This window comes from Octodon degus, unplaced genomic scaffold, assembly GCF_000260255.1.
Source record: "Octodon degus isolate 3935 unplaced genomic scaffold, OctDeg1.0 scaffold00017, whole genome shotgun sequence".
NCBI classification, from domain to species: Eukaryota; Metazoa; Chordata; class Mammalia; order Rodentia; family Octodontidae; genus Octodon; species Octodon degus.
The window spans coordinates 4166483-4190374 of record NW_004524593.1 but is presented as its reverse complement, the minus strand read 5'-3'; the positions used below and the strand labels follow the sequence as shown (position 1 = coordinate 4190374).

Sequence of the window (23892 nt, the reverse complement as noted above, 5' to 3'; positions counted from 1 at the left end):
TAAATTCAGAAATATGGCTTAAAATAGGGAACCCACACATTATGATTTAAAAACATTATGACTTGGATTAAGATGTACCATACAAGAAAAACTATGAAATAAATTTAATAAATTTTTTATATTTCCTGGATCAACATTGGAATCCTTTAAACATTCTTTAAATAGAAAGCCACAAACTAACAATTGTTGACCCTTTTAAGAAATTGCCAAGGAGGCCAAAGGAAGATGTTTATCATGTATGAAGATAATAAAATTAAATCAATATAATAAAAGGGAAAGTAATCCCTCTTGAAACATAATAACAACCAGTGTGTAAACATTATGTGCATTTTGAGCTAATATTATGAGAAATAGATTCTAAACTATTAGAACATTTAATATTCTTGTCATTTAATATGAGAGGAAAGCAGGGTACATAAATACAGTTATTTGTCTCAAGTCCCATGGCTAGTTAATAACTAAGTGAAACTGAGAATCCCCATCTTCTGACTTCTCTATCATGTACCAAGTATAGGTTAATTATCCCCCTGTAGGATGTGACTTCAGGGTCTGAGACACAGAACAGATCTATTTTGATGGGTAAAGGGTGGAGGCGTGAGGTTGGTGCACAGCATCAAAGCTCGGTGTGGAGGAAGGAAGCACAGACGAGCAGACCAGGACCTCTGAAAGGAGTGGGAGGTCCTCTGGGAAGAGGCACCGTAGCATCAAACACATCAAACAGCCCAGAGAATTTAGGAGGCTTAATCCAGGCCTGTGTACCGAATGCCCACAAGAAATACAGAAAAAAGCCAAACTGGAAAAAAAAAGGCAAATACAGCTTGGCATGGTTTCTTATCCCTATAATTCTAGCACTCTGGGAGGCTGAGGCAGGAAAAGGACAGGTTCAAGCCCATCCTAGACAACTTAGCAACTTAGGAAGATTCCCATCTCAAAGCTTTAAACATTCTTAAAGGGCTGATGATGTAGGTGAACGTGAAGGCCTTGGATTCAATCACCAGTACCAAAAATAAAGTAGACATACATTAAAAATATGATCTGTAATCATAAACATTTACTTTTCCAAACATCACTTATTAAGTAACAGAACTTTTCAAAACACAGTCAACAATAAAAAAGTAAACTATACAGAACAACATACACATATCCATATTCTAAGGAACCAAGGCATGTCAGAATCCAAGAAAATAATTTGACCCAATGATTTTGCAATGACAGTGCTTAGCCATAATCATAATTCTCTGACTAGATTGGCAGCCAGTCAGAGCTTGACTACTTTTACCTTACATATAAGTTCTTCTACATATCATTTAGTTAGCTTCTTTCAACAACAGGTTGGACTAGAAAAGTGGGAATATAGGGCGAGATAAATGCTTAAGAGGAAATAAGAAACTACCAAAAAGTAAATCCAAGTGATACTGAGACCACTTAGTGTGGGGACAGTTTTCTGTCCTCTTGGAAGTCCTAGACACAAGCATTGTACTTCAATAGAGGACAATCCCTGTGATGACACAGAATCATCAGAAAGATCTTATGATATGTTGTATCCTCGAATTGAGATAGCCAAGAAATGTTTGCTACAATGTAAACACATAGATAGATATAGATATAGATATAGATATAGATATAGATATAGATAGATAAAACATTTATATTTGTAAGCTTTGGCACAAAGAACTTACAAATTATCTGGAAATTTGACTAAAAAATCAAAAATTTCCCCAATGATATATATATGATATATTATCAAGTTAAGGGGGGACATTTAAAGTACAAAAAAGGGATCCTATTTCCTTTAAGTCTTGATATTGGATGATTGTCCAGTGTCAATGATCAAGGTAAGATCACATGGGGTATTATGGACTGTCTAGACAGGGATCATTTTTTTCCAGAAGGTACAATAGCTTCTTAGTGCTCTTTGACATAAAATCATCTTTGATTACAGCATTTCTTCATTTTCTTTTTGATACCAGAAATGTGGCATACGTGTACAAGGCATAGTGCCAAATGTGAATCTCAGTACAGACAGGGAAATAAGCATGTGCCTACTCTGATAAAGACTACTTTTTCCTCCTCAGATTGTTGAAATCCATTATTGACTTTTACCCTGAGAGTTTATTTATTACTGCACCATGTGATAAAGCAAACTTTACAAATCAAACCTCACATCTTTTCCACAGAAAAGTTTTTCTTGATTTTCTTTATGTCACAGATTAGATTTTTCACAGTATCACATACCCAGGATGATTCTTTGAAGAGAAATTTCTATTAAGTGTATCTGGAAACTGGTAAAGAAAAACACCCACATACATAACATTTCTTAAATAGCTATTTCATGCCCCGATTTTCACAAGATGATTTTCCTCTTGAACTCCCATCCAAATGAGACTATTTAGGCAATATGTAAACGGTAGCAGATTTAACCTTGGAGGACTATCTGTGGTTCCCTGGGGTGGGTAGATACTATCTTTCACAGGTTCATAACCTGTTCCTTGCTCCTCTTCACTTTGACAATACCATGCACATCATTTTCCAGAAAACAGTGGTCAATCATCTTACAGTGACATAAGGATATCTTGACAATTGCCTGACCAGTAGAAATAATGTAAATGAAAGAGACCCTTAGGTTTTTCATTCTCACAAAGTTGCCTAATGGGCTCAAGGCAATCAGCAATTGTGAGGAATGAGTTAGGTGGTTTGAAGATTATATGATAAATAAGGTTAATTGGTAGATAAAATAATGTTTTAAATATCCCTGAGTCAGGGTGTGGAACAGGATAGGCTTCTGCTCACATCCCATTGGCTGAGCTAGAACACCTTCATTCACAGGGAAGACTGTGTTCTGTCCACCCCAGCCTGGAGTTCATGCTGGTGTCTGGTTTGAAGTCTTGTATCAGACCCTCACTGGGGCACAGAATCCACCAGGATTTTGTTGGATGAGATACAGTTCTCCACCATTCATCTTGAGGTCTTCACAGGAAGTTTTCTGAGACTTCATACTCAAGTAGACTTTGTCTTTGTAAGCCAGAAAGACCACTGTGGTGAAGTCAACCTGCAGGTTCTTTCTCATGGGGATGGAGATGGGATTCCTACTCGTCCGGTAATGAAGGCTAATGCTGACCTCCTCCAGGAAGTAGCCCTTCACGGAGATGAAATAAAACCCATCACAGTTGATGATAATTGAGTTGTTTTCCACCTTCATGATCTGAGCATCATCTGGGACGAGGGACAATTTCTCTTTCTCACATCCTAAAGAGAGTATGATGAAAATTTGAGGGGAAAAAAATGATCTCTGAGCACAACATTTGACAACAATCTTACCCTACCTAGAGAACCAGGTGAAGAGAAAGTGATAGAGGAATATTGAAAAAAATGAAGGACAAAGAGCTCTGTTTCTACCTATGAGTTGGAATCTGTTTTACCTGTGGAATGAAAGGAGTAAAACCAGGAGAAACTCAGGAAGGACTGAGACTCAGACCTGAGAGATTACAATTGTCACATCATACCTATGGCAGAAAAGGTAGTATTGGGTCTCCCTAAGTTTTCAGAACTGGGAGACACTCACAGTTTTGATACTTTCTTGCTCAGAGGGTGAACCACAGGAAAGAGTGGCAACAGTGTCCCCTGACTTGATTCCACATATGACTACTTAGTTTGTCTCAAAGCTCTATCTGCCCAAACAAGAAATGCATATTTTTCACATGCTCTGGGCATCAGACTTCATTTGCTATTAGTAGTTCCCTATGTGTCACGATGCAGATTCAAAGTGGGATCAATCAGATGCAGATGGAAGAGGAGGAGGAAGAAGATGAGGAAGAGCAGCAGCTTTAGTAATTTTTGCAAAACCATTTCAAATACAAACAAAAAAGCCTAACTTTATTTTATTTCCACATTATCCCCAATATCATATTGAATAGCCAGGTAAATGCCTCTGGACATCTGTTTTGGATTATGTCACTGGGAATGGGAAAGAATACTTTCCCACAATTCAGTAATTCTTCCTTGTACCAGGCCCAGAAGGCATATTTTGAAGTAAAAATAAGCACTACTTACTGAGGGCAAAAGGCATTTCCCTTTAGGCTCAGAGAACTTAACTAAGTAAATATCATGTCGGATCCATTGGTGGTTGGATTTAATCATAGACCCAAAGGATGTTCTCATAGTAGTCTAAGTATCTTTTTTCTTCATATCTAGAGCCTTTCTCAATTTTAATTAAGGTACAATATTTTCCTAGAATAGAATTAACAAGTTATGTGCTTTTTTGCAGTCAGACAGAGTTGTAGAAAGTAAAGTCTTAGTCAGTCTCCTTAGCTGGAAAAGTCAAGAATTCCTACTCAGAGAATTCCTGGGGTAATTAGATGAGACATGCACAGTGCAGAGACAATCATGTATTGTTGTGACTACTCCCTCCACTTTGTAATGTGTATCTTTTTTGTTTCTAATGAAAACAACATTCACACTCTGAAAATTTGAAGTACAGGAAGAGAACAGATCTTCTATTCTGGAAGAAATTAAGAGGCTAAAGAAAGGAGATTCTTTTAAAAACATGAATCAACTAAACTTTTGACAATACTTACCAGTAAGCAGTACACTAATGCTTTGAATTGGAGGATGCTGCCCCTAAGGGAAGAAAAGAATATTTTTGTAAAGTTAATAAATGAAATTTGCAAGTCATACCAATGAAGCAGAAATACAATGACTTATGAGGGAGAAGACTTGGCCTCTTTTATGAGAACTAAACCCAGAATTACTCCCGAAATCTCCTTTTTTGTAGCATCTTTTAACGTTAAGTAAGATTATTCTGCTCTCTCATGTAAGCATCTGAGATCTATCATCATTTCTGCCAAGCTCTTCTTTGGTAGATTGTTTTGGCTTACTTGGTCCCAGATCTCCAGTTGGATAACAGTGTACTCAACAGCCTGGGTTAAGAAGCCTATTCACAGAGATTCTCTCATGGAAGATTCTTTGACCAGTCATGCTGTTATGGCCACAGACCCCCAAAACACACTCAGAGTAGGTTCTGGAAAAGCCCTGCATGCTTGTTCTGCAACTGTCATTTGGAGAAGTGCATCTTATTTTAAGGGGAGAGAGTCAACAAAATCTGAACTTTAGAGTTTGCTTTCTTTTTTCTCTCTTTTTTACACATCAGATCTTTCCCTTCTCTTCAACAGTTTGAAAAAATTTGAGCCAACTCAGTACTTAATAGAAAAACAAGAAAACAATGAACAAAAAATCTTGATAGATAAATTGCCCATGGTCATTAGGTTACAAAGACAATGAAGTTCAACATGAAACAAAAATGTCGATTAAATGAAATTACAACAAAATGAAATATAAAGTGTATTGCCATGTTTGTTTAAGTAAACCCTTCTGTGGGGAATTGAATATATCTGAAAGAATGTACACACACACACACACACACACACACACACACACACACACACAGGTTGTAAGCTTTTCCTCAGGAAAAAAAAACCTGGACTGCTGAGATCGGGAATAGAAATGGGATACTTACTTCTCCTGATATACTTTTGTTTCCCATACCATACGGTTGTGTTCCCAACTAAGAAAGGAAATAGGAAAAAAAAATGTCTATTGTGCCTGCCAAGAACAACAGCTCTACCCACGAGTTTATTTTTGGCAGGATGTCCTAATCAAAGGTGTGGGGAGAGATTTGTTTTCATGCCCAGGGCAATGGAATTCGTGCTTCCCACTCTGCTGGCAGAGTCCTAACCTCAGTCAAGCAGACGACACTGGGGACTCCCCACACAGATGAGGAATCTCCTACTTGCTTTGTGATCACAGGCGTTACCACACTGAAGCCAGCAAGCAGTGCAGGAAGAAGGGAGAGGCCTTTTCAGCACTGCAAGTGGATGGATGTGAGTTCATGTGATAAGCCTGTGAAGGAAGTGCTTACTTGGGTCCAAGTAGAAGTCTATGGCTCCTGTCTCTCTTGGTAGCATTTCCAGAGATCAGGCTATTGTTATTTGTATTTAAGGCAGCACTCTGAAGAGGATTTCTCAAGAGGGTATTATATACTACTACCACCACCACCACAACAATCCTCAAGTGAACAATTGCTACCATTGTTCTCAGGCTCATGGTGCATGTATGAATTGCCACTTGTTAGAGCCACAAAGATCTAAAAAGGAACATAGGGCTCAGTGTGAAACTCTTGGTTTCCAATACTAGGCAGATATTTGAGCAAGTTTCATAAGCACTCTAAATATCAGTTTGTCATCTTTAAAAACCGCTAGAAGACCATGGTCATCCCTTCCAGCACTAACTTTCCATGACTTAGATTCTAAAAGTTGTAACTCCAAGTCTTTTTTAATAAAAGAGAAAAAAGACATGAACCTTCCACATTCACAAAGTTACTAATTGCTCTGATCTGAAAGCCTTGATGATTTGATTACTGTGAGTGACTTTACAGAATCCTCTGAAAGATTCCTGCTAATCAAGAAATTTCCCAAGTTTCTGAAGTACCCTGCTACTGTGACGCATGAAGGCTTCGCTTGTTGGGTTGATCTACAGAACTCCAGCCTTAGACCATGACATAACAGTACAAAAGAAGTTATCTTCTCCCTGGACATTATATTTTACAGATGAAAATATTAAGGCCTGCAGAAGCAAGAAGACTGGCCCTCTAATCCTAGTACAATTCATATTATATCACACAAGAGGTGTTCTTCCGATGTAAATATGGAATGAGAAGTTGCTATACAGACTAAGTTAATCTCCCATTCTCTGTGATATTGTATCTACTTCAGTACCAACCATGAAGCAAATTTGCCACACAGCAGATTGGAGACGACTTCATCATGAGAGGATATAGGACAAATTTAAGGCCCAAACTTCCCCTCCTTCATCCAACTCCACAACCTTAACTTCAGTCCTGCCATATGAGAACTAAACAAAACAAAACACAACCAAGTACCCACTTAGCAAATATGAACTATTTGACCAACTGACCCAATAACACCTATATTGTGTTTATCTAGAGGCAGATAATGATGCAACAGGAAGGTTTGCCAGCCCAGTGGTCCTTAAGTGCTAATGTGCATGAGAATAATCTGAGAAATTTGTCCAAAAACATGAGTACAGATGGCCAGTTTATTCACAAAAATCCTCTTACAAAGGGTAAGGTGTATCCTCCTGAAGATCCAAAGTGCAGAGACAGTAGTTTTAACCACCCTGGGTGGTGGGGTGGAACACCCATCCTCAAGCTGGTGCTCATTAGACCTTTGCTTTACTATGAGAATTATCCTGTAATTGAAGGATAGTATGATTACCATGTAAATTGGTGGTTTGGGGAGAAACTGGATCAATAATTATTAAGGATTGCTACATGGCAAACATTACACTCAACTCTGGAAACACAAAAGTATAGAACATATTGTCTTTGTTTTCATCAATCTTGTACTCTGGTCAGAAAAATAGTACCTCTACAAAAGGAAAAAAAACACTTTTAGTAAATACCAACAGGCAACACAAACTGTTAAATTTCAGAATACTGAAAAAAAAATCATCTTAGGCTTTGGTTGTGAAAGAAGAAAGAAGCCAGAACTAGGATTCTTGAAAAGAGAAGAGAGAAAAGATCCAATTGTCAGAGAGGTTCAATAGCAGGAAGAAAGGTCTGCAAAGTAAACCATTTTTGTGTTTTCAAGAAAAAGATTGAAAACTCATTGAGAGCTTACAATATGCCCTGCACTTCAGTAAGCTCATTGTGAATATCATTCATTTGCTGTGCAAAATAAGCCCTGTGTTTTACAGACAGGAAGGTGAGAATCAGTGCTATTAAGAACCTGCTCAGGAATAAAAGGCAACACCTTGAACTCAGTTGAAATCCAGGTTCATGCTAATATTCCTTTTCTTTATCCTACTCAATCTTGAGAATAGAAAAATACATAGGAAAGCATTTATCCTGGAGTCCAACATTAGTTTGAACTATGTTCATCAGGAATATTAAATGAGATTACTTTTAAAATCTTTGTATAGGGTTGGGGAGATAGCTCAGTAGAATAAATGCCTACCTGGCAAGTGCAAGGTCCTAAGTTCAATCTTCGGTACCACAAACAAAAAACTTTGTATAGTTGTTGAAACACTCTGATATATTTTAAAATACCCAGATGTTCTCTAAAAAGAACTCCTCAGTCAGCCCTACGGGGGATGTCTGTATAGTGTACATTACAAAGTTGTTATCTGGACTCTGCCCAGATGTAACTGTCCAGACAAGGAGCACCAGGCCGTGCCCAGGCACAAAATAGACTGCAAGGAGAAGTAAAATTAGATCCTTTCCTGGCCTCTCTCTGCTTTGAGTGCTGGGCTGTTTAAGAATATAGATGAAAACTGGGCATGGAGGTGCATGCCTATAATCCCAGCGCTGGGGAGGCTGAAACAGGAGAATCACTACAAGTCCAAGCTGCATAGCGAGACCCTGTACCAAATACGTAATTTAAAAAAAAAAAAAAGAATATAGATGAAAAAGTCTGATGCCTAGTATGTATCTAGCAGCCTGTACCTTGTTTCCAAGAAGAAGGTACTTGTTTCAAGAGCTCCTCTTGGGAGAGTGTAAGCCTCTGACTCTGACTCACTAGAATGTGGTCTGGGGCTGTCAACCTTATATTCATTTGGCATTTGTCTAGTACGAGGTGTCTAGTCCAAGGTGTCTGTGGCAGGAGCCAATGCTATTCATCAAATATGAAACCAGCACATGGGTTCCACACTCACTGCGTGACAGCAGGCCACAATGTCAGGTCCTGGGAAAGATTGGGGCTGAGGTGTGATTCAGTAGAGGATAATAGAGAAACAGACCTGTGACAGTGGCTTGCTGGCTCACCTCCACTGGGACAGAACTGCTTATCTCCCCACCTCGGGCTCATGGCTAACTCGGCAGACCCACGATATCATAAAAACACATCACAAGCTCTCAGAGTGTGTCTTGAGGGACCTCAAAAGAGAACAATGGACAATTCTACACCTACCCAATACAGTAGACTGAAGGGACAGACTTTTATCATAGAGCAATGATGATGAATCTTTTAGAGACCAAGTGCCCAAACTGAAACCCAAAACTCACTTATTTGTGGCAAAGTGTCAATGCTGCAATGAAATCTGCGTGTTTGCCTGCTGGAGCAATGCCAGAGAAGGCTGTGCATGCCCACTGCAGCATGCTACCTTAGGCTCACCACCGATGCACTAGAGGATTTAGTGTGTAGTTCATGAAAACAGCCCTGATGCAAATGAATGAGCCCTTATTTCTGATCAAGGAAATTCAGAGCCCCACCAAGGGAAAGAAACAGGAGTAATGGGCAATGGGTTCTTAGGTCAAGGAACTTTCCATATTAAAAAACATCCCCAAGTTACGTGTCTTGAAGACAAAGATGTGTGGCCTTGAAGGTCAGTTTAAATGATGAATTTGCTGAGATTTAATGAACCTAGAGAAAAGCCATTCTTAGTGTCCCCCAGAACATTGTCTTCCACTCTGCCCATGCTGACAACTGCTGCCATTCCCTTTTCTCTGCACCTCCGCTCTTAACTTTCACCCCCAACCCCACAGCACAGCTTGTGTGGCATTTCTAACAACCTCTCCCCAACCATTCTGAGGCCTCTTATCAAAGCTACCCTTAAAGGTATTTGAGTCTCTCCTCAGAGGGACGAACCTTCCTCTGTCTCAGAGAACATGAACTGTGATTTCACTGTCCTTGATACTTTGAAACTGGTGGTTTCTAAGAGTAATCTCAGATATTCAGGCAAACGATGATGCCTTCTTTGTGACATGCACACATCTCGCAAACCTGCAAAAGTATTGATTTAATGCACTCCCTGTGTATACCCTCAAAGGGAAGAGTTTTTTCTCTTTCTTTCTTTCCTTCTTTCTTTTGTGATACTGCGGATTGAACCCAAGGCTTTAGCAGTATGCTATATTCCCAGATATTTTATTTTATTTTATTTTATTTTATTTTATTTTATTTTATTTTATTTTATTTTGTTTGAGACAGAGTCTTACTAAGTCACTAAATTGTCTATGCTAGGCTCAGACTTGTGATCAAGCCCCTTCCTTAGCCTCTAGAGTACTCCCCTCCTCTCCTCAGTGACTAAGTCATAATAGATTTGTACCAGCTTAGTCTCTAGGGAACTGGAAGGATAGATTTGTAATGTACACACTTGTACTGTTATAATTCCAGCAATTTCTCAAGTATAATGGCACTCAGGAAATAAATGATCTCTGGACTAAGGTGGAATTTAACCCCTAAGATCATGTTGCACCAATTATTTGCTAAAGACCCTTAAAATCATTTTATTTGTCCTTGGATACAAAAGAAGTCACAGAATTACTACAATCAAAAATCTCTCAGTTTGAAATCATTTATTCTCCACCTCATTTGCTATATAAAAAGGAGAGCTTGTTGCTCTCAGGAGACAGCCGAGTAGAATAGAGCAGGCATTAGACTGGCTACAGGAGACCTGGATTCCAGGCTGCATTTGGAACCAGTCCTTTCCCTTGCTCAATTTCTAATATCCTTATTTCTATGCCCCATCTTAGCTAAGGTGTCTAAGGATATTCCTATTTCAGGAATTACGCAAACAAATCACAGTGTTCAGAAGTTAAATAGTAAGCATTTGGGCAAGAAGAAGCTTTTCTAAACAGAAATTTTTTTCAACATGGTTGATCCCTCTGCTGTAACAAAAGCAGCAGGTCTCTCTCCCTAGGTGGCTCTCTCTAAACGGTTACTGAGAAATAAATCCACATTATGCCCGGTGCGGTGCATGCAGTGAAGCATCGTTTGTGCAGGCTAAATGATCCTCAGTGGCAGGACAGGGAGCACCGGGTCTGCCTCGCTTACCCTTGCATCCTCAGTGCCTGCCAGGTAACCAGCTGCCCACAGCTGACACTGAAGCAGCATATGAATAAATGATTTGCAGCGGGCTGAACAGTGACTGCTTACAAATTCACATCTATCTAGAAGTCAGAATGTGAACTTATTTGGAAATAAGAGTGCTACAAAGATGATAACCAGAAGTAAATAGAGTTAGGATGGGCCCAAAGTCCACTATGATGGATGTCCTTAAAAGACTTCATACAGAGATACAAACAAGGAAGGAAACCCACGTGAAGATGAAGGCAGACTTTGGGGTATTGCAGCTCCAAGCTGAAGAACACAGAGCATTGTTGGGAACCACAGAAGCTAAAAAGAGAAGAAGGAATGTCGCCCTTCCAACACTTTGATTTTGAATAATCTCTAGTCTTCGGTACAATAAGAGAATAAATTCCTGTTTTTAAGTCACCTAGTTTGTAATAATTTATAACAAAAGTCCAAAAGAACAACTGCATGGTTCAGTAGGTATTTGTATACAGTATGCAAATGACATTGTCACATTAAGGCTGTATGATAGAATTAGAAAGGCCTGGGAGATTACGTAGTATAATCTCATTATTTAAAAAATATGAAATGAATATAGGCCTCCTCTATAAATATATCACATGTGCAATGCTTTGTTCTATAAAAAAACTTATAAAGTAGTATTTAAATGTTAAACCTGCATTAATCATGTTATCTACAGCATAGTAAGTAGATGTAAATTTTGTAACAGATCTTAAATCCTTCCATTTTTCTTCCAAAGCAACTGATATTAGAGAAGAAATAATTTTTATGCAGCCAGACAACATGAGTGCAACGAAGAGGCAAGTCCAGAATTTAGATCTGACCTTAATTTCTAACCCTGACCTTTCTATGAGACAGTAGACAAATCTCTAGGCCTCAAATTTCCCCAGCACATAAATGTCAGTCCTATCTTTCTCAGGGATGTAACTAAGAAGTAAGAACTGAAGCAGGAAAAAGCTCCAAAAAAAAAATGAGGAACTGTCAATGCAAGTAGTCCCTGGAATCATACTCCTTGACCTCCCAGTTACGGATCCCCATCCCCACAGAAATAACTTTGAATTCCCAGGGTACACAGTCCCATACACAGGGCCAGGTCTATATCTTGAGGGGCTTCAGAAGCTAAACTAAAGAAACGCCAACACACAAGTTATTCAGAATATATGGCCTACTACTAAACTGTAAAAGCCAAATTTTACAATGTACTTTATAACTCACCAAAGTATTTTACAATTCCCATCAGTGAGTATTTGATGTTTCTTTATCATTTCTGTAATAGTAATTATTACCTCCATTCTTATCTTTGACCACCCCCACAAGCTTTCCTAGCCCGTGCTCCGGCAGCCTGCTCAGCCCCACCTTGAGTGTCTGTCACTTAAGCTCACAGGAGCCCTCAGTTCTCCACTTTTACAATACTGGACATATGAAGGCTTTCAAGGCTCAAGCTCTTATTAAATAAGCATAGGATGAATTAAAGTTTGGGTCTGTCTCTCTTCTTGTCAGTCAGTATGTGTTTATAAGTAGTATTCATATGTTCTGAAAGCTAGATGAATTTTCACATTTTAACCCCCTTAAGGCACATTTCAGAATGAAAGATCTACCAAACAATTGTTATGCCCGGCACAGCTCTAGCATTTCTAGTACTGTGAACCACACCGCTCGTCTCTTATAGACATAATTTTCTACGCCATTAGCAGCCAAGTCACTGGAGAACTGGGTGAAATGTGTCCAAATGAAGAGAAATGGAACCAGGCTGGGTCATGTCTTCCAACTTTGTAATTTGAGATTCGTGAACTGCTTTCCATCAGACACTGACCCTAGTAACAAACCATGCCCTTAAAATTCTCCCTTCCTTTCTCTTTTATTTTCTAGTACTACTATAAGGTCATAATTAGAAATCTATGTTCAGAAATAATCAAACTATTTCAAAGTAGATTTTTTAATCCTTAAAATTATACAGTTAAACATTGTTGATGAAGTTAATCTTAACTGTGATATGCTTTCTGAGATTCGGGTTATGGGTCATGTGTGAGTGTGTTTATGCATCTGTACTACAAAGTAAATACTTCAGTGGCAGTGTGCTTAAGAAAGTATGGTTGTAAAGCGCCGGCCAAATAGTTTAGTGGATTAAAGCGCCCGCTTAGGCAGACACAGCAGCCAGGGTTCGATCCCTGGTGGCCGGAGTTTGATTTCCTGGCATGCTTGCCAGCCCTGCCCCCCAGGGCACTCTGATACTGTGATTGAGACTGGGTGTGGCAGTGTGTGCCAGTAAGACCAGCTCTTTGGAAGGCTGAACACAGGCGGATCGCTCTGCCTAAGCAGGCACTTTAATCCTCTGAGCTATCTGCCCGGCCCCTTGAGAGTGTTTTAACATCTTTAGCTAAAAAGATGTGGTTGTCATGGGTAATTACAAACAAAATATACAAGGCATAGGATGTGGGAGACTTTTTGGTCAACCAAAATCTACTATGTATTTCTTCTGTGGCTGTAGGGAAATAATCTTTTTACTTCGGAGATCAGAAGTTCCACTGGTTTTGAGTTTGTTGCTGTTGTTACTGTTTGATGTTTTTTGCTTTTTTTTTTTCTTCACCATTTAAATACTGAACTCAACACTATGCAAGCCTCATCCTACTCTCATGACTTCAAGGGATTAATGTTCATTTTTAGAGAAGGGAAAAATCCCTGAAATGAGGTGGGGCCTTCAGATTCTCTGACAGTAACAGACATAAAGCAATTGCTATTAAAAGAAACAGAATTGGAGCCGGGCCCTGTGGGGACTCCAGAACACCAAATCTGGAGCATCACAAGTTTGAGCCAGCCTAGGCAATTTAGTGACTTAGCACAACCTCATCTCAAAGTAAAAATAAAAAATAAAAATGATGAGGATATAGATCAATGTAAAGTTCCTGGTTCAATCCCCTGTAAATGAAGAAGGAAGGAAAAGAGAGAGAGAGAGAGAGAGAGAGAGGAGGGAGGCAGGGAAAGAAGGAAGGGAGGGAGGGAGGAAGGAAGGAAGGAAAGGGAAGAAGGGAGGGAAGGAAAGAGGGAGGGAGGGAGGGTGATCAACCTTCCTCCACAGCTGGTCTTCTTAGCACTAGTAGCTAAAGGCTGAGGTCATAGATACCGAGTATGGAGGAAGCATAGATCCCTAGGTCTACATCAAATGCATTTCTGCTCACTGCCCAATTATTAAATATTTTCCAGCATAAACTCCACCCAAATTATTGTTCCATCCTGAGGACTTGGATCAGAATACATTTGTTTTTGTTTGCTTTTTTGTATTTTAGTACAAGGGTCTACAGGGTCTCACTATGTAGATCGGACTCGTAGTGATCAGCCTGTGTTCAGCCTCCCAAGAGCTGGGATTACAGGTGCATGCCACCACACCCAGATTCAATCGCTGTCTCAGCATGCCCCAGGGGCAGGGCTGGCATGGCACTCCAGGGGTCGAACCAGGCCGCTGCTCTCTGCCTAAGCAGGCGCTTTAATCTGCTGAGCTATTTGGGCAGCCATGGATCAGAACATATCTGTACCTAAAATTTTCCTCTAGAAAACACCATGATGTAAACAGTGAAGAATATTGGCCTCTGCCACACCATATTGTTCATCCTGTTCTCTGGGTGACACTTGGCTTCCTGAGATGTTTTGCACCCTATCCCCTCAGAAAGAGGTTGTAGTCTCTTAGGATATGGAGATGGTTAGTTTTACTGTGGTGCCCCCTAGTGCCAAGTGTGATTAGACTGACTTCTGTATCTGCTAATACAGCATAGAAACCACATGAAAGGAACCAAACTTTGAGACACAACGGTGTTGATCATTGTTCCTGTATTTTCTTTGGCATAGAATGGAATGAAATAAGACCCCTTAGTATGATTCCCAACATTCTCTGCTACCACCCTGGCCTAGATGTTCAACTTTGTCTTTTTCTTCTTTTCTGCATGAACACTGACTGCAGCCCCTCTGGATCACTTGCTCCACCTGCCGAAGGCTTTCTCGCCCTTCCTACCCAACCTCATTTCTACTGGCTGCGTGAAGAACTTCCAAAATCAGCTGAGGCCTTGCCTTTCCTCTGGGTTACCTAACTTCACAGAAAATTTAGGTAGTCCCTGCTGCCTCCTCTGCTCTTCCCGTTGTCCTTGAGCGTGTCTCCACGGACCTGTGGTTCATTTGCCCCACCTGTGACTTTGCAATTCATTTAAAGAGTTCAGAAACCTTCTTCAATGCAATTTGTGTGTCTTAAGCCTCAGACGATACCCAGTACAAGGAGACACTCAGTGGAACAAATTCCAGAATGTTTTGTTTGATAATATTCAGATAAGCCCCAACACAGGAGTCAGGAATTTCTGATTAATTAAATAGGTAGCCAATCATGAGCAATTTACCTATCTTCTCTGGGTTACTGTTTTCTTATCTGAAAATATATCTATTTTCCTGCTCAAAAATCTAATGATTGATTTCATTAATGCCTGCCTTAAGGGCCTCAAAATACATTATGGTGAATCAGGTCAACACCCCAGGTGTTCCTTTTTAATTCTCAAAGAGGTGCTATAGAAAGCAAACTGCATTTGCATTCAAAATTACTTTATTTGCAAGTCTGCCACAAAGAAAGAATTTCTAAGACATAGTTGAGTGGGTAGAGGAATGAGAAAAGAAGAATCAAGTTATGTCATGAACTGGTTTAAATTCTCTATGAACCATGTGATCATCATGTGTATCTAAAATGTGCCAATGTCATCTGATTTTAAAAAAGAACAGAGAGAGCAGGATGTCAGGCTTCTGAACTAGAACTTTCCTTGTGGTAATGAGGGAAGACCAGTCACCACCTGGCGCGGAAGCTGCAGCAGGTTTAAAAATAGGTGATGTTGAGAAAGGCAAGAAAATTTTTGTACAGAAGTGGGCCCAGTGCCACACTGTTGAGAAAGGAGGCAAGCACAAGACTGGGCCAGATCTCCATGGTCTCTGGGCAGAAGACAGGTCAGGCTGCTGGCTTCTCTTACACAGATGCCAACAAGAACAAAGGTATCACCTGGGGAGAGGATATATTGATGGAGTATTTGGAGAATCCCAAGAAGTACATCCCAGGAACAAAAATGATCTTTGCTGACATCAAGAAGGGAGAAAGGGCAGACTTAATAGCTTACCTCAAAAAGGCTACTAATGAGTAATAGTCACTGCCTTATTTATTACAGAACAGAAATGTCTCATGGATTTTGTATGTGTACCATAATTTAATCTCATACACCAGAATTCAGATCATGAGTGGCTGACAGAATATTTTTGTTGGACAGTCCTGATTTAAATAAAATTGGCTTGTAGTTAAATGAATATCATTTTTTTCTTCAAGGTTTGATAGTAATTCCAGTTCAGTAAATACTATCACTGTTTTCACTTCTAAATAGATGGTTGGACTTGATTAGTAACGTTCAACTTTTCACAAAGATTGAGCATATCATCTCAAAACTGCTGAAGGTTGGTTTTATATTTAGATTTATATAACTAGTTATGTGAATATGTTTAAATACTGAGAGAATCTTTCATTGTCTCAAAACCATGCAAGACTCCACTGTTTCAGTTTGTGTTTATTAGCCTGTTAAAGGGAGTGGTTGAAGACAAGAAAGCTATGTCTATACTTTTAGTCTTGACTATGCCAATTTAATTAGAATTCCCTATATCTAAAAAGTGTTGCCTTTTACTTATTGAAAGGAATTTTAGTGTGGTGTATGTATAATACCAAATAAAGAAAAAAAAAAGAATATTTAACATTTCTCACATTTTGTAGTTGATCTGTAAATTCAGATCCTTTTAAGAGTTAGCATGATCTAACAGCAAGTTCTACTTTTGATTTATTTAGGTCAGACTGAGTTACTGTTCATGGTAGTAATTAAACAGCTATTCAAAAACTCAAGACTAAAACTTTTACTGTTGTATGTGTGATTGGTAGTGGTGCTTCCTGTCAGCTCATTAGAAGGACTAAAGTGAGGAAGGTACAACATGAGCACAAATTTGTATGTGACCATAATACTTAATTAAAAACAAATCAGATTGAAAAAGAAAAGAACAAAAAGTTGGCTTACATTCAGACATTTCAATTGAGCTAATCCGATACAAAATTTTTTAAAGCAAATTCCTCTTTGCTTCAATGATACAAAATTGAAGTTCTAGCGTGAAACTTCATCACAGAACTGCTTACTCTAATTCCAACTCTCGGTGACACAGAACTGGTGGACCCACCATGTGCCTCCAGTTCTGTCTTTCCCAGCAGAAATGAGTGATAAGAATGTAAATCTTTGACAGTAGAACTTGCTAAGGAATTATCACTAAAATCACTTACACCTAAAGAGAATCCTGTTAAAGGTGATGATAGAGATGGAGATGATGGAGGAGAAAGAGACAGGGACAGAAACAGAGACAGAGATAGAGATATATGGAGATGGAAGGAGGAGAGAGGGAAGGGAAAGGAAAAGGAAAAGGGAAAGGGAAGAAGCCGTCTTCAACTGCTCTGGGACACACAAGTATAATTTACAAAAGCTTTTCACTTTATAGTCCAGTTTTGGGATATTTTTTTCTGCCATAGGTGCCGAGCTAAAATTCCCAATAAGACTGACAACCTGACATTTCCAACAACAGCCCCAATGGAGAACCCAGTATGAAATGATTTTAGGAAGAGCAATATACAATTTTCTACATGTGTTTTGGATATTTTTCTAAGGTATCTATTTCATTCTCCTTCCAAGACAATGTATTTTGCTAGCTCAGAATAGGTTTATTTAGACAAGTACAGGGAATAAAAAAAAAATGAGTACAAAAGGGCTGGAGAGATAGCTACAAAGAACAAGTGGCTGCCTGGTGAGTGCAAGGTCTCAGGTTTGATGCCTGGTACAAAAAAAAAAGACTATAGCTACTTGGTGCAAATTTGGTCCCCTTCCCTGCCCTTCCTAAAACCCAAGAAATCTATATGTATTGGCATAAAACTCCTTTAGCTCACATTTTATACTTCTCAAATGTTTATACTTCTTTCATGAATATGTAAATAACATATTCATAGAATTTTAAGCTGTAAGAGATTTTAGGAATAATCTAGCCTGCCTGCCTTATGTTGTAAATGAGAAAATAGAAAATCAAGGCCCCAAAAGGAAAGCAAATTATATGAGGAACCAGTAAGAGGTTTTATTTACTGGCATCTCAAAAACAAAAAACTTTTGCTTTTTATGTTTGTACACAAAATTCAACCCAGCACTGAGAAAACAGAAGTTACTAATAAGCTTAACTGGAGGGAGAAATTGACTGCCAAACAGAGGTTAGAAACTATATTGGTATTTTTTACAGGCATTCACATGGCAGCTCATCTCTAAAACTAAAATTATATTTATGAAATAAGAGGACAAACGTGATTGTTTTCTAAATACCTTTCTCCTACACTAGAAAAGATCCAATTTAACCAGGTAAACAGGGGCCATTTCATCTTCGATCACCTCGGTGCACATCGCTAAAGTCAATGATTCCCAGAAGTCAAGACTTAATTGTATCACTACTAACACCTCCCCATCCCTCAACCAAAACGCATTCACATGCACATTGCAGCCACCAACACTATATCATCCTGTTCCAGGGAATATATACACCAACTGCCTGAGTTCTATTTCTCATAACAGAGTGTATAAGAATAAATGTAGGACTCCAGATGCTGCCTGGGGTCTTATAACAGGATCAGAAATTACATCAGACCAATCCTTAGAAACAAAGTTAGATTACAGAGATGGCTTCCTAAGGAAACTAAATGGGATTTAACTTCTTGTAACCTTGGGCTATGCAAGATTGCCTGCAGGTACTTACTCAGGTGCAAGATAACCAGAAACTAAAACAAAGCCCCAGGAAATTTAGTTTGGGTAGTGGTCACAATGACCCTGAAAGCATTGTTTGGTGTGAATGAATTTGTTTACCAAACAAATGTGGTTTCATGTTTTAAAAGCCCCCTGCTTCCTGGGATAGCTGCTTTTCGGTCCTCTCCTGCATGAGAGCAGACTGGGGGCCCTGAGCTCAGTAATAAATGGCTTTCCAAATTCCAAAAAAAAAAAAAAAAAAGAAATTACATCAGTTAAAATGGTCTAGCTGGAAATAAGAAAACATTTAAAGTTAATGTCAAGAGAAGAATCTCAACTATCTGAACCCCTCCCCGCAATTTTTTTGTTCACTGAGTATACATGGGTCTGTTTAGTGAGCCATGAGCTCCAACATACCGTATATGCTTTTGCTTCCACTTCTGCAGCATCACTACAGAAAGCTAACTCTCTCTCAGAGATCGGCTCACTGTGGTTCTAGGAGCCATCTCGCAGCTTTGCTTCCCAGCTCTGCTGCAGAGTGCTGGATAACTTGCAGAAAGGAGCCTGCTTCCTCTCACATCCCCGGGTACTGATGGTCCAACGTGGCCCAGGACAGCAACAGGCCCTCCATCTGTGTCTCACCTTTTGTTCTTTCCTGTCCGGAGAGCCCCTGTGCACTTGGCTAGCCTTGTCTGGAATAACTGTTCTGTCTTTATCATCCCATGAGTAAGGAAACACCCAGCAGCAGGGTCATTTGAAATGTACTCTCCGGGCTCACAAGCCTGCTAAGTTCACTCAGCAGTTCTATTTTTGGTTGCTTTGTTTGCTTTCTTCTCAGAAAAGCCTAATTCCGGTCTGTGTTTTGAGCATCCTGCCATGGAGACACAACTCTTCCCCTACAGACTCTCCCCAGAGCACTTTGTTTAAGTCCACCCAGAGGACTCCTCCCAGGGAATGTATGTACCAGTGAGAAGAGAACAGGTGTGCTGCTGTCCTAACTGATCTGCAGGCTTGAGTGCCACACCGGCCACAGGTCTGGAATCTGGGGAGCACAAGCACTTGCTGTGGTTGAGTGATCACGACCACACACACTCCCACCAGCCCATGTGCAGAAAACCCCCACTTCCTGTAGGCAAGGACAAGCCCAGGCATCTACTAGGACTCTTCAGCTTATCCTGATGTCATTTCTCTGTTATGGCCACCAAAAGTCAGTCTCCAGTGTGTTTCTCTTGCCAGGGAAGAACATTTCTAACCCAAAGCAGTCAGCTAGGGGAACGAGAATCAGGAGAGCAGCCCCAACAAGGGGCCTGGAGAGACTGCAGAGCTAATTTCATTTCAGTGCACAGCTACAGGAAAGAACGTTCTTAAATACCTAGTGATGTTTGTATAGCAGAATCAGCAAATAAGAAAAAGAGAGAAAACAAGAAGGCAAAAAGAAGAAAGCATGGGATGAAAATAAAGAGATGAAAAATGGAAAGACATTTACGTGTAGAAAATACTAGCAATCTGCTCACTTACAACATCACCTAGTGGAAACTCACAAAAAGTTGTCTTTAACTTGTGATTGGCAGAGGCAGGCTGTGAGAAACTGCTGATTAAGTTGTTGGATTGAATGTGTAGGCCTGTAGGCACACAAACATTACTGCCTGTAAGGTGCAGGGTTAGCCATGTAAAAGAGCTTACTACTGACACCTTTAACATTTTTAAAAGCAGTCCTCCATAAATGTCTGTGGAGTCTGTGAATATGATAGGAAAGTGCAATTGCTCTCCTTGCTCCTTTTAGATCAAGCTTGAATAGCAGTCTTTCAAAATTTCCAAGCAATAGCTGATCAAGGAACCCCAAGGTTTTCTCATTGCAAAGAAAGAGAAAAAAAATCTGCAAGGAGGTGCCTCTGCCCTGTCCTTCCTGTGCCTTAGAACCACCACTGTGAAAAAGAAGAAAGGAAAGGAAAGACAGAAAGGTGTTTGACCACACTTAACAATCACTTACAGTGGTGAGGGAGACTCAACAATTTTGGCAGTAGAGTTCTGCCAAACGACTGCAGCTGTTGCAGTGCCATCAGCATGAGTTGGAGAGAGAGAGAAGTACACAGAGATGCCCCTTACCTGAGGAGCAGAGAAGTGCAGGCAGATGTAGGTGAGGCACAGAAGCAGCCCCAGCCCTTGGATCACAGAAGCCACCAGCAGTAGCTTGTTCCACTGGCATCTAGGCTTGGGTGCATTTCCCCCATTCTCGTCCTGGGGTTGATCCCCCTCCATGTTCATAATCTGGATGCAAGGAAGACGCAGCTGCAGCTGTGGCAAGGAGGAACCTGGGGAAAGCCTGATGTCTTCACCACAGAGGAGGAGATGAAGCTAAAGCAAAGCCTCTCAATCAGAAGACAAAAGTGCCAGGACCTGAGACAAAAGACGATTGAAAGAACAGTGAGGACTCTCTCAGTTTTAACTCTGCAACTTCTGCAGGCAGGCGGGGGAACTTCTTTGTGACTAATCTGAATTTCCCCTTTACTTTCTTTCTTTTTTTTTTTTTTTCCCTCTGGGCTAACAGGGAGTTGTTTTTGTGGCATTCCAGTTCTGATTTGAGTGACTGTGAAATGACAGTCCTAGAAGTGTGCTATTTTCTTAATTTCTCATTACACCAGTAACCAATCTGTGGGTCATTTGATGATGATAAAGATTACCACCCATTGATGGAGGATTTCACACATCCCTTCCTTGAAGCATGTCATAACATACAAGAGATATAAGGAAAATGCTGTCCCAAATTCCTTGGTTTTGCTGTATTATGTAACTAAGTCCTGAGCCCACTTTACAGGTTTAGAAATAAATCACACACGGGTCATTCTTGAAATGAAAAAGACAAAAGAAGAAATGGATTAGAATGATGGACTAGGTGGAAATATAGTGTGATCCTCGAGTTATATTGTCCATTACCTTAAAATAAATAAAGTAGTATTTATGAAGTATTTTCTAAGTGTCAAATGTTGTATTAGACAACATGACCATCTTTTTATTATTTAATCATTTTAGGAAAATTTAATAAACACTTATATATTTAACTTTCTGTGAGGAAGATGGAAGAAAATTCTTGTTTTCCCCCTTCCAGTTTCCACATAGAAAGTTTTTGCATAAGTTCAAATAACCGTTGAGGATTTTTCTGTTCTTTGAGATAATAGCCAGACTCAACACTGGAAAGTAAAAATATTCCACAAAAAAGTCTCATTTCTTTTCATTGTAGAGACACATAAGGAAGTAAAATAAATGATAATATTTTAACGCCAAGTTCAAATTGTCAATTTTTTTCCAGCACTGGGTTTAAACCCAGGGCTTTGTCCATGTGAGGAAATCATGTTACCACCAAGCTGTGCCCTCATCCCTTTATATTTTTACCTTGAGATAGGGTCTCATTAGGTAGCCCAGGTTAGATTCAAACTTGCAATCTTCCTGTGTCAGGTGGAATTACAGGCATGGTCCACTGCACCCAGCCAAACTGCCACGTATTTAGGACATCTGTTGGTGTTGTACTGCACAACATGGAAATGCTGGATAGGGCCTGTTTAAAACATGGAAGAGTATGTGGCTCTGATCTCCCACCGAGCACCTAATAGATATTTAAGGAAAGAAGGGAAAGAGGACTACTTTAGGTATCAGTGATATGCGATGTTCTACATGACTTTGTTGCAGGAAAAATGGGTGTAAGCATATTCAGAAGAGGAATAGTTTGTAGTAAATGGAAAGTAATGTTGCAGTATTAATCAATTAAGATTAAATTAATACCCTTGTTACAATTGTGCATTGCACTTAGAAAACATATTAGTCTGCAGAAGAGTCAACTTTTATCCATAAGATATAGTAGCTATATCAGAGACATGAAGCCAAAACTAGAAATCAAGTTCCATTTAAGCAGCTCTGTAATAGTTACTCCCCTAAGCACAGTATGTGCAACATACATGGAATGAAGACAACAATTGAATGAAAAATTAATGCATGGAGCCAAATTTTATGTAATGCTTACTAGTCATAAATAAGCAACAAAATCAGTAACTATTTAGGCAACAATTTTCAAAAAATGACAAAGAGTAAAAAGCAAAAAGTCTAAAAACTGCTAACAGAAAATAGAGACAAGCAAAAAAAGGAGCAGTTCAAACTATTCATGCTGAAAATCACAGAAAATATTTTATAATGACGCTAAAATGATGAAAAAGATAAACATGTGAGGGACACAAATTTGTAGTTTTATGGCATTCCTTCTCTCTGTTAACATCATGACTTCTGCAAAGAAAAATTGACAGATACTGCCTTTCTTTGTAGACAGTAAGAACTGTACAGAAGAATGAATTTCAGTTCTGTGCTGTCCCAAGAAAACCAACAGCTAGACCTCCACATCTGTGGCACAGATGGAGGGAACACTGGGGTAGATTGTAGGGTCTTCTCACTGAGCTACATACCTGGTCCTTTTTGTTTATTTTAATTTTGAAATTGGGTCTCTTTAAGTAGCTAAACTGCTTAGGTTGGGCCTACATCCTAGTGGTGGGGAAAGGACATGCACAGTTTCCAGGACCGAAGGGAAGGATGTCCACAGCCACAAAAATCCCAAGGCTAGGGTGTCTCTGCAAGAGGAGAGGGTTACAAGGTGCTGCAGGTATGTTCCGCCATTCCCAGCTCAGTGGCACACTTCTTCTTTCCCTTGCCCAGCCTCTGAGTATCATATTTGGTCTAGTGGAATTTCTGAGGTGTAAGAGATACCAAATTGTTTCTTTTCTATTGACTGAATTATCTCTACTTTTTCACTTTTTTGTAGGAAGAGAATATACACAGATGACACATGAATGCATGAGCACAGGCACGCGCAAACACACACACACACACACACACACACACACAGAAACTGGGCTAGAAGTTCCAAGTAACTTTCTGACAGATCATATGAGCAGTTCAAAATTTATCACCAGACTGGTCTAGCAGTAGAACACCACTTAGAGACCATCAAAGATATCACAGATGAACATTTTTCTTTTCTTTTTTTTTTTTTTTTTTTTTTTTTTTTTTTTCATGACAGGGTCTACAGAGTTTTCAGGGTCTCGCTACTAGATTGGACTCATAGTGATTCTCCTGTTTATAGCTTCCCAAGTGCTGGGATTATAGGCACGCACCACCATACCCAGTCTCAATTACTATCTCAGCATGCCCCA

The 23892-nt window shown here is 39.6% G+C and overlaps 1 protein-coding gene across 1 annotated transcript; it reads right to left on the bottom strand.

Moving 5' to 3' along the window:
• Nucleotides 1–1761: 1761 nt before the first annotated feature.
• On the bottom strand, nt 1762–20959 carry Tnfsf4 (TNF superfamily member 4). The gene is given in 4 exon segments (XM_004626907.2): nt 1762–3213; nt 7825–7864; nt 9686–9736; nt 20807–20959. Coding segments are annotated over 4 exon segments (567 nt in total). The 3' UTR covers nt 1762–2890.
• Between the last annotated feature and the right edge of the window lie 2933 nt (nt 20960–23892).